This window comes from Ptychodera flava, chromosome 18 (assembly GCF_041260155.1).
Source record: "Ptychodera flava strain L36383 chromosome 18, AS_Pfla_20210202, whole genome shotgun sequence".
NCBI classification, from domain to species: Eukaryota; Metazoa; Hemichordata; class Enteropneusta; family Ptychoderidae; genus Ptychodera; species Ptychodera flava.
Genome location: NC_091945.1, coordinates 36,235,628 through 36,247,087, shown reverse-complemented (window position 1 = coordinate 36,247,087; position 11,460 = coordinate 36,235,628). Strand labels below are relative to the sequence as shown.

Genomic DNA, 11,460 nt, shown 5'->3' with positions numbered 1-11,460 from the left:
GAGAAATAAATAATACTGATCAAATAAAATTATATGGTCACCGCGCTAAATTTTGAGATAAACAGTATTGAATTATTTCGTCCATAGAAAATGCATTGGTGAAAAATGCTGACTCAGCATTTTTTCTCACAAATGGCAAAATTCATGGTCATTTATCTCAAAAACGAGCGCTGTGACTCCTATATTTTATCACACATTTTGATAATACTTACAAAGGAGAATCCAAAAATTGACAATTAAGAGAAATTACATTACTTTTAATTTTACCGATCGTACATCCTTAAAACAACTACATTTTCTTATTCCCCTTTCTAAAGTATGTTGAAACACAAAGTAGTCTCTCTCTCTCTCTCTCTCTCTCTCTCTCTCTCTCTCTCTCTCTCTCTCTGCCTATATACACCTCTCTCTCTGCCTATACACCACTATCTTTAAACTGCTGTAGGCCTATATGAAAAGTTTACATCTTAACAACGTAAATGTACGAAAATCAAGTGTTTGTGTGATTCAACACTCTTGAGGCAATGTCGGGGTTTTTATTAACTTTGAGTCCATAGCTGTGGTGTTTTCGGACGGGATTCCTGCCTTAAAGTCGTAAAAGTCAAAACCAGGCCGTAAAAGGCAGGAATCCCGTCTGAAAACATCACAGCTATGGACCTACAGCTAGGTTTTTACAAGATGGGTACTGGTCGCCACTTATCGGATGTGACATAAAAATTCAAATCCTGATACCTTGACCATGACTCAGTTGGTCAATACCTCAATACGTTTGTCCTTCAACAATATTCGGAAGATTACAGCGCAAAGGTAAGGTGGGAACTTACGTTGACACTCGGGTAACATGCACAGCATGGCACTGATGGCAGCGAAATATTTGAAAAAAGGCACATCCTACGCTGGATAAATCAGCTGACAAATCGGTAACAGGGTAAGATGATAGATGTTCATGAGTGTTGCAGTATACGTAATTATTGAATTGAACACATGATGATGTTAAAATAATGCTCAATAAATGCACAAAGACAAGAAAGTTTTTTGAATGTTTTTAAATTGTATTTTCTTCGTCTTTTTCCGTCACCTACGAAGTTAGTTAGGTTAAGTTTTCGCTTGCATCCTGTTTTCCCCATTCCAACTTCTGATCTACATCTGTTCATTGATATTCACCTAACTACCTAGTAATATTGCGTAACACTGCAGGATATCGCTAGATAATTAGAGACTACGTGTGCAGAAATCAGTCAGTAAATTATTTCTAATTCTCAAGGCCTTAGCCGGAGACACGTGTTCACGTTTCCTAATAAAATCAAGACTTTACCGACATTATACTTATCGGTGCATCATACTGTTTGTTATCTCTTGGTCTACAGCTGTATGTGCAGGACGGTTTAATCATGTTAATGTTCACGATGTATTTCTGTCGTGTCGTGTAACATGTCTGAGTTTACTGTTACATAGGTACAAGGTCCAAAACTGTCAAGCTATTCCACTTCGAATTTAACTAATACGTAGTTCAAACTTTCGAACTCCGCTGTCACCCCCGCACACAACACACACACACACACACACAGAAGGCAGTTGTGTATGTCTGATGGCTGTCTACGTCTGTCGTAGTGTGAGAGATATGAGAATACCACCATCACATTCTCAGAATAATTTTGCAATACACTCGTAAGATCATGGTCCATCCGAGGAACCGTGTTAAGATGTAAAAAAGCAGCATACCTGCACAGCAAGGTTTTTCAAATTGATCAACTACAAAGACTCAGGTATAATACTTCATATGCATAAACTTTATTCCGCCTTCAACACGTCGTCGATCCTTCATTGTGAGGTGAAAGGCAAATCTCAAAACGAGTAACGACTCCATCAATTAAGGTAGAATGCGCCTCGGAGACAGATATTTGGACTTTCATACTTTTATCATTTTATGTTGGTCTACCACTTGTGGGGCTCATTTTGAAACTCGTGAAGTAACTCAGGTTTTCTCCGGCTTTTTTTTGTTAAAATCGAACATTTGATTCTCCCTCACAGGGTTAGCACAGGGATGGCAGTCATTTTGAATTTTAAGAGTCGGAACATATTGGGTAATTTGTTTTTCTGGTACCTCTAATTTTCCGAGGTGATCCCTGGTCTTTGTTGTTGATTTGGGGACTGATTTACAGTTTCCTTGTGGAAATTTGACTAAAGTTGCAGAAGACTTTCAATTTTGAGGGGCGTATTGTTATTGAGTCAACTTACCTTACTGGGTTCAAAGAGGCGTATTCTACCTTAATCAGCCAACTTCATGGGTTCAGTGAGTCGCTGCGTACAAATGTTTGGCAGTAAAGTAAGCTATTTATTTATCTCTTTCCATCATTTTGTGCAAGGCATTACCCATCACCGACGATGTGATTTCTAGTCCAAACCCGGAGTTACTTTATCGAAAGATTCACATGCCATGAGACATGCTGTGTCGACGAGATCTCTGACAACAAACTGCTCAGATATTGCAGAATGACATATTTATAACTTTTCACATTGAATTGAATTGACGATACAAAATTTTCAATAATCTGCGACCACTGGACCTGGTTGGCTGGGCGTGCTTGTGCAGTATTTACCAGTATTTCACGTGTTGTAAGATACATTGAATTAAAACTTGTGATAAAACTCTGTGCGATAAAATAGTACAAGAATTATGTCGACATAAATCGAAAAATACAGTTAATCAGAAGTAGTTCTAATGAATATTGCTGACTTTGAGCAATTAAGCGACGATTTTTAGTCACCTCGAGTGGAGGAACATTAGACCAGTATAAAACGAATTAAGAACATGCTAGTACTGGCGAAAAAAGTAAAAAACGTGTATTTAGACATACATAAGATAGTAACACAATTGAACAAATCTTTCTGAGTTTTTTCACTGTCACTTGTTATCGTTCCAGAAATACCAATAATAACTAATCAAGCTGATTGGCTCGGCAGTGAAACACATGTTGAGATTCTACCAATAGAGTTCCACGTACTAAACCATATGAGTCAATACAATGCCCTTTTGGTGGCGTCTCTATTACTCAGCGTTCAGTTGTAGCTTTTCAATTTCCCTCTGTGCGTCTGCTAGCTGCTCAGCAAGCAGTAATGCTTCCCTCTGCAATGAAACTGGTGATATAAGATATTCAAGTCGTTACTTCAGATTTAAAATGATTTCTTTTAACAAAAAACAACTTGAAAGTACAGCCAAAGGACACATTTAGCGAACACGTTGCTACAATCACACTTTAGTATTTTATTTTGTTATTCAGTATTGTCGAAGTACATGTCGACTGAAACAGTCAATATTACTCTAAATATTCTCATCGCCTTTCATGGTCTATGAGAATATTATTCTCATCGCCTTTCATGGTCTATGAGAATATTTAGAGTAATATTATATTAAAATATATATTATTCCCCTCCGTGCAGACGTTTAATTTCGTTAAATTCGGTATTAATTCTGATTTTTAGGTTTACATCATTCTGCAGATGTCAAGCTCAATCAATGGGGTGTCCTTCCCCTGCCAAGATAAAATGAACGTACGTAACTCCTGAAGTAGAGACTTAAAAAGGTATATGTTTCCATGCGTATTATTTTGTGTATGGCTGCTAATCAAACATCAATCGACGAAGATGTGCAGAGAACGATTTGTAAGAGTCATATCTAGGTGACGTCACAACCACTGGACATGTGATTTTCAAATAACATTTTTATTACCTTTTTCTTTCTCACTGATGTCATTTACAAGATCGTGCAGACTCACTCCGTGATCCATCGCGTCCTTTAAATCAGAAAATAACTTTTCTTCGATGTCTGCCAATTGAGCTGAAAGAATAAGAGATATCGTGTATTTATCGTGTATCGTGTATCATTGTGTCAATGATCCCACTACTGTTAACACTACGAAAGTCGATGTCTATATCTACCACAAACGGTTGCAGACAATATCATCAAGACTATCGAAATGATCGTTGTTCCAGGTGTAATCAAATCTCACTTCAATCAACGTTTTTCCCGAGCCTGACATATTTCAATGTAGTCTACCCTTTCAAATTCTGTCTCAAGTTTCAAGTAGCTGGATTTCTGTTTTGAAGTGAGTGGGATGTCTTCACCTACCATCTCTAATCTGTTCAAGTTCTGTGTCGCCCACTGCGTCATCTCTCGCCCTGGCACTAATATCTAGCGTATCTGTTGACGCGAACAAAGATGAATGAAAGCTACAAAAAACAGGAGTATGTATGTATACATGCCTACTTATATACATATACCTAATATATACATGTATACATACTGTAGACTACTGTAGGAAATTGTATAATCTGTTGCTTCCCTAGAGAACCGATTCGTTGTCAATGCCCAATATCATACTCGATGTTACACACGGCAAAGACAATACATGTACTTTTATGTTTACTGCAGATTGCGCCCCTCCCCGAGGACTGACATTCAGACTTTAAAACATTTACAACACATTTTTTATCGCTTGTTGGGGCTCATTTCGAAGCTCTATGATTGAATACATTTTTCATGGGCTTAGGTTAAACTTTGTGAAAATAAAACATTTCATCCCAACCTTAGAGTTATAAACAGTGATGAAGGCTACTTCGAATTTTAATTATCGTAAATATTAGGTATTTGTTTCTCCAGTACTACATTTTGCAAAGTGACCCCCTGATTTTTATTCTTGATTTCAAAAAGGGTTGCTCTAAGGTTTCCTTACACAACATTTGAAAAAAGTTTGCCTTTCAATTTCGAGGCGTGTACTACCGAAACAACTCAATTTGTGTGGGAAGATTTTCTTGAAATGTTCAATAATGAACCAACCTTTCACGGGCCCAAGCTCACTCTCGGCAAACGGATGATTCACAAAATAACCGTTAGAAGTAATACCGGAGTGTCTTGGCTCAGGGTTGATAAGTACATCACGCTCTGACTGGTCGCCTCTTTCTAACTCTGCGATTTCGGCTGACAGTGGAACACCTGTACATGAAGACCAAGTTGTGCGAATCAAGCATTAGTTTATTCAAAATTATAAATTTTTACGGAATTAAGTCATCAGAGTGATGTAAAATCGGTAGATGGCCATTCAGAACTCTTGAAATATTGAGAAGGCCTCAACTATTACTGAGAGAGCTATCTGAAAGTGAATGATTAATGAACATTCACGAATTTTTCATCATTCAGAACCAGTCGTTCCTCTGATACGTCTATGAGAGAACAGCATAACGAGAAAATGATGGAGTTTGTCAATTACAGTTACGATACAACTGAATTCATTGATGCCGTAATGTGCAGGACAAATTTATTTCACTTGATGAAATATACAATACGGGGTATGGATTTTGTTCATAGAGTGGGAACTTTCTAATCACACTCCTTCACCGACAGAGTAGTACAATCCAAGATCTCCCACCTTTCACCTGTTGTGGATCCTGTGATATGCCATTGGCTTCTCCCACTTCCCTGTCGGATACTCGTGCTTCAAGAAACTGTCTCAAAACATCTTCGCGTGATTTTCCTTCCTGTTTTTCTTTTAACATCTAATACATTAAAAATATTTGAGAGTCTCAATAGGGGGTACACTCAACACCATGGCCGTGATTGCCACACCGCAAAACTGAAATATTAAACATCTTGATTCAACCAATAGTTTACTCGAGGGATGAAGGCATAAAAATTTGAGTAAAAACGTCAATTTTGGTATCGATAATAAAAATTAATTTAAGTCAAAAACTTGACACTATTTTTTGAAAAGTAATATTTCACTTGAAAGAAGATTATATGTCGAAAAAAAACTACTATTTTAATTTGCATTAAGCTTATCTGTCCTAAAATGGCATGGGTTGAAAGACTGATATTCAAAAAAGTGATTAAAAACATGAATAGCAAAATTAAAATGCCTCTTATTCAAAATGTGACAACTTTATTGCCAAACAAAATGATCGTTTTGTTACATAGCATTTAAAAATCATAGTGTGAAAATTTCAGAAAATTTTACCCAGCCAGAGTGGAGTTAAATTATTTGGAAATCTTGAAATTGGGAGAAAACGGAAGTCAGGTAACCGGTTGATTTGCATACGTTTGCATAAATTCACGCTTGTTTAACAAGTAACTTACAACTGCTTGACAAGCTTAAAGGTTAACCCAACCAATATTTTAATCTTGGCTAACAAATTAATTAAATTTGAATGAATATTTGCAAAACAGTGATTTTTGAGCAAAATACACTGTGTCGGGTACAGCGCCCCCTCAAAGCATCTTTGATATCAACGTGACAAGACTTTATGCACATTTGCATTAAAATTGGTTTGATCCACAGTATCCAAAAATAACAGCATTAGAATGGTTTATGGTAATTTAAATTTTATTGTAAAAGAACACGCATGAAGGTAATTAAATGTGACCTACATGAAGTAATTCTCTCTCGTCTGACGTCAACCCATCCTGTGCATCGCCTAGGGCACCATTGTCCACTTTATAGTGGGCATTTCCTTGAGCCATTAATTCTTGACCAAACATGGCCTGTTGACCATCGGAATCAATATTTCCACTAATTTTTCCAAAGGGGTCGCCATCGTCGTTTTCATCAATCTTTCCAAGACGAATTCCAACAGCTTGTTCAAGCGCTTCAGCTATATCATCTTCTCCGTTTAAAGGCGATGATCGTTTTTCACTGTCAAAAGTACCTTCAAGTACTTGGAGCTAAAGGTCGAATGAGTTGGATAGAAGAACACCATATTATATATATATATATATATATATATATATATATATATATATATATATATATATATATATATATATATATATATATATATATATATATATATATATATATTATGTGTGTGTCTGTGTGTGTGTGTCATATACATCAACAAAGTTATTCCCACGATGGGACAATAGTAATACGGTTTACAGTATTTTTGTATCGTCTTTCTTCTGACGTCAGAGGTACGTAAACGCGGTTGGTACTCCTTTCTTCGTGCAAGGTTGCTCTACCCGACTCTACTCGTGTTGATAAAAATGGAGTGGTTTATGAAAAGTTTTCGGGAAAAGTAGGACAAATGGACTTTGAAAGGTTGTAAGGTGAAGGAGTTGATTACAGGGGATCTAATAAGTTGTTTATTCGGCAGAACGAATAGTCAAGCACTTACATTTCTTTGGAGATCACCAAGCTGTTCAGAAAGAAAAGGCACATGAATTAAACTTTGTTACATTATTTTCAGTGTTATATTTTCGGTAATCAATGTGTACACACACACACACACACACACACACACACACACACACACACACATATATATATATCATCTACCTTCATAAGCGTTCTCTCTCTCTCTCTCTCTCTCTCTCTCTCTCTCTCTCTCTCTCTCTCGTAAATTGTCCATCCGCCTTTGACTTCAAAAGGACACAGTCACGGAGGTAACTACAGTATTCCACTTATTTTAACTTAACGTAGTCATCGCCGTGAAAATCAACAGGTGTTCTTCTCAATTATTGGGTGGTCGATGGAGTTCATCTCGTCAATGAATGAGAGGCAAAAAGAGAAGTCACAATTACCTTAACGATATTGTATTTATTTTAAATGTAATGATAGGTACTAGGTTTGCATATGACATAACTTAACAGGAAGTGGGGTGATACCGAATGGGAGAGAAGTCACGAATGTAGACATGTTGGAGACAATTTCTGAAAAGAGTACTTCAGCTTCAAGTGGAGGACGTGTTGGGAAAGACACGCGTTGACTTGTTAAACAAATACTTGAGAGAAACGTTCCGCTACTCCTCAAACATCATCCCCTGTAGTTATGCAACGATTCAAGCGAACTGTGAACTTGTCAAAACGATCTCACCTTTTTCTGTAGCAGAAGTACCTGAAATAAAATAAGACAGGAAGTTAACACTACACACGAGTGTAAGACGTCTCGGAGATTGAAAGAGACGTTTCGTTTTAGTAAGATGCCAATCATTGAACAATTTAAGGTAACATTAAAAATTAAGTCTTGAGGGCAATTGTCGTGCAAAGGAGTATCTTTAGCTTGTAGTCGTTTTTTATAGCATATCGTACGACGTATACTGGAGGAAATACATCTGCAGACATCCAAACAGGTGTCTTTGAAAAGTTTCCTGTCCAAGTAAATACTCCTTGTCAAGATAATTATGTCTCATAGACTGTATACACAGTATACCTCGCCTCTGACTGCAGAAAAACGGCGAATTGGAGATTATTCCACATATCAATCGGGCAATTATACTGTCCCGACAACTTTTACTCAATTGCTTCGGGATGGCAGTCATCGCCTCTCATTTTGCTATACGGTGACCTGGCATTAAAAGTCATGGCTAGGTAGTCTATGTCAATATAGGTGAATAAAAGACTACTTTTCGCCGTTCGAGGTACATTTTTGTACGTCGAATCATATCCGCTTGTAACATCTAATAAACAGATACGTCATCAGTCCGAGTTACTAGGTGCGTCATGACGTGCAATTTTGTGTGTGGGTGAAATTGATATTGGGCGTTACCTTTTCTCTTGGTGATGGGTCTTCAGCCACGGTGACGTCACGTCTACTTTGAAGTTTAAGACCTGAAATAGAAGAAATATTGGCAAATATTAAACATGAAAGTTATGATGGCAAGCCAAACACTTTTAATGACATACTTAAGATTGTTAGCAACTACGAATACGTTGTTTTAGGAACAAAACAACGTGAAATTTTTATGTTCATCTTGAAAAGTTTGTGGTCCTTTTTTAACAGTCTATGGTGGTATGGAACAGATGACACATCTAACATGCCATTCTGGTCTAACCTAAATGTCCTCGGCCAATAGGTATAATATCTAGGAGTCTAAGCCTACAGGCTTAAACAAGAACTACGCAGTATTCAGTCGTGCATGTATTCTACCTACGGTAATTTCTTGAGCATAAAATACCAACAAGTTCTCAAGAGTCAATGGAGGGATCGTGATTAAATCTTTATCTTTGTCCTTTGTAAAATCATGACAGATCGATTTTAATAATGATTACATAGGAAGGTGGAGTATTCACGCCAGAATCGCCCTAGCTTGTTGCTGTTTGGTCTTCATGATAATTCACAATTTGTCTCTGACAGCAAACGCGCTGTACGGTATCCTGACCCCGTTTTTTCTCTGTCCATTCCATACATTTCTCTTTGAACCATTTTGAACGATTCAACTGTGACTGTGTGTTTGCATCGAACCATTTGAAAGGTCAAAAATAAGTGTCCATTAGGTCCACTCACACAATCTGACAATTCACTCATTACAGATTGGACAACTCGTGCGGACCGGAGAGCACTTTGTCGTCCTAGGCGGAAATATCAACACTTTCACGCACGGTTTGATCGCACGGTATGTAAATCGGCAGTCAATTTTATTGAGGACAGTGAAGATACTTTACATTTTTAGCGGAATCCACGAAGCACATAAATTTAAGATGAAATGTGTTGAGTTCAGTATTAGTTGCTGTGTTGTAAGAGATCACGCAGAGATGAGGCACTGATGACGTCAAGAATCAGTGGTGGCATACATCGTGTTTCACTTGGCTCCCTGCAAGCAACTCACATAAACTAGCTGATAAATGATCATTATCAAGTTATGATTTATCGTCGTCGATATTAAAATGATGCTATTTTGCGCTTCCTCCATTAGTTCCCCACAAACTGACAATTCGCTGTTCAACTTTTTTTAGATATTTCAAAAGCTGTGGCTATACTGATGGATGTCACAATTATACGGGTTTCTCAAACAAAATCAAATGCATAAGTGCAGAAGTTACGCGTTGCTATGGATACGCCTAATGCATATTCCTCTCTCGTCGGTGTCGCAGTTACATAACCAAACACTTGGCAAAAGATTATGCTGCAAATATTTTGCAAGTCAACATGTCATCCATACCTTCCGTACCTAAACCACCTTTCTTTGAGGCAAGACCTTAAGTTATAGCGAATGAAATAGATGTTGTCTATTGATGACCATAGATTTAGGTTCATGAGTCAATAATTAATTTTAACTCAAAGTTGGCGCTCTTGATGGGTTCTGCGATTGTAACTCGTGATTGTGTTATGGGTAGTGGTCTGTCGTTTGTATCCTTCGCCATCTACTCGCTTTTCAGCCGTAGAAAATGCCAACTCCATGGATTGACACAGCGAAATAAATAGTTGTCAAAGGTACACAGTAATTTGCCAATTTGTTTTGAACGTCTTTCATGTGATGCTGTAAGGAAAATAACTACGAGGGAAATTTGACGTGCCAGACAGAGGATGCATCAGTACATGAGAAATCCGAAAAGTTTGTGCTCGTGAATGTGTTCATGCTTACATTTTCTCACTTCACCATGATCATATAAACTGTCAAACATGTCATGTTTAAACAGTTCAAATTCAGAAAAATGTCTGACGTCACTTGAAGCTTAATTTGTTGTATAAAATGTGAGTCATTATACAGCAACTTGCATCATACAATACATCGATCGAAGAAAGAGGATTAGCGAAGTCAGCAAACTTCGCTGCGGCGGTTGCTAATGGGTTATAGTGCGTGATAGTCAGCATGCGGTGTACCGATGTGTGTACATTTCTCCGACTTCAACTTCTAGTACTTGACTTGTTGTTATCTGAATGGTTAATAGTGTACCAGTAGTAAAACGACAGTGCGAAATACCGCCAAAAATACTCGACTCATCCTGACAAATGCATTTTGAGTGTAACATTGGATCTGAATTCAATAACCACAAATAAGAAACCATAGTTATGGGAAAGGTGTTAAGGGCTCTTTGGACTGTAAACACACTAATATTCTTTACACAATGGTAAAATGAGAACTTATAACGGTGAAACTGAAATGTGACCAACCTGTTTGAACTGGAGCCGACGCTGTGAAGGGCACCAAACAGAGAATTGCACCTAGTCTTAAAATCCATTCCATGTTTGCTTCCGGAGAACAGAGTGGAGTCAGGTCCCGAAGCGAGACGGCGTGCTGGAACTATACTGGTCTGTGATCAGTGAGTGTCTGCTCTGTATGAATGAATATGATAAGATTTCGAACGTGACGTGACTTGAAGATTGCTGTCACCTGTACGCACCTTCAGACCATGTGACCTTTTAGTTTACATTAGGCCTAAGGATTCCGATGACGTCACAGATGTATGAAAGAGATAAGCCGCGGGGTTGCAAATCGCAATCATGAGGTAGCTTCAGCTATTGGTTATGTCAAATTATTAATTTAAACCAGGAAATCTGCATTGTAACTTGAGATATTCTTTGGAAAATTCGTGACAGTGTACAACTATAGTAGTTTAGAATACAAACTTTTATGGACAGCACAGGAAATGTGAAGTTACCGTTGGATTAATGCCTTAGCCCTTCGGATTTGGATGTAGGGTAATATAATGCCTGGTCGGATACCTAGTTATGTGATATACACATTGGTAAG

The 11,460-nt window shown here is 37.7% G+C and overlaps 1 protein-coding gene across 2 annotated transcripts; it reads right to left on the bottom strand.

The window, feature by feature from the left end:
* Positions 1 to 1,766: 1,766 nt before the first annotated feature.
* On the bottom strand, positions 1,767 to 11,141 carry LOC139117487 (uncharacterized). Of its 2 annotated transcripts, XM_070680635.1 has the most exons (10): positions 10,881 to 11,141; positions 8,535 to 8,596; positions 7,863 to 7,883; positions 7,165 to 7,185; positions 6,419 to 6,712; positions 5,424 to 5,550; positions 4,835 to 4,990; positions 4,127 to 4,198; positions 3,728 to 3,835; positions 1,767 to 3,135 (listed from the first exon to the last, which is right to left on the bottom strand). In XM_070680635.1, exons 1-10 carry the CDS (start codon positions 10,951 to 10,953, stop codon positions 3,047 to 3,049), a joined length of 1,023 nt encoding a protein of 340 aa, XP_070536736.1. In that variant the 5' UTR covers positions 10,954 to 11,141; the 3' UTR covers positions 1,767 to 3,046. The 2 variants fall into 2 exon arrangements, with proteins under 2 accessions (XP_070536736.1, XP_070536737.1); XM_070680636.1 differs by lacking the exon at positions 4,127 to 4,198 and having other exon boundaries at positions 10,881 to 11,112.
* Between the last annotated feature and the right edge of the window lie 319 nt (positions 11,142 to 11,460).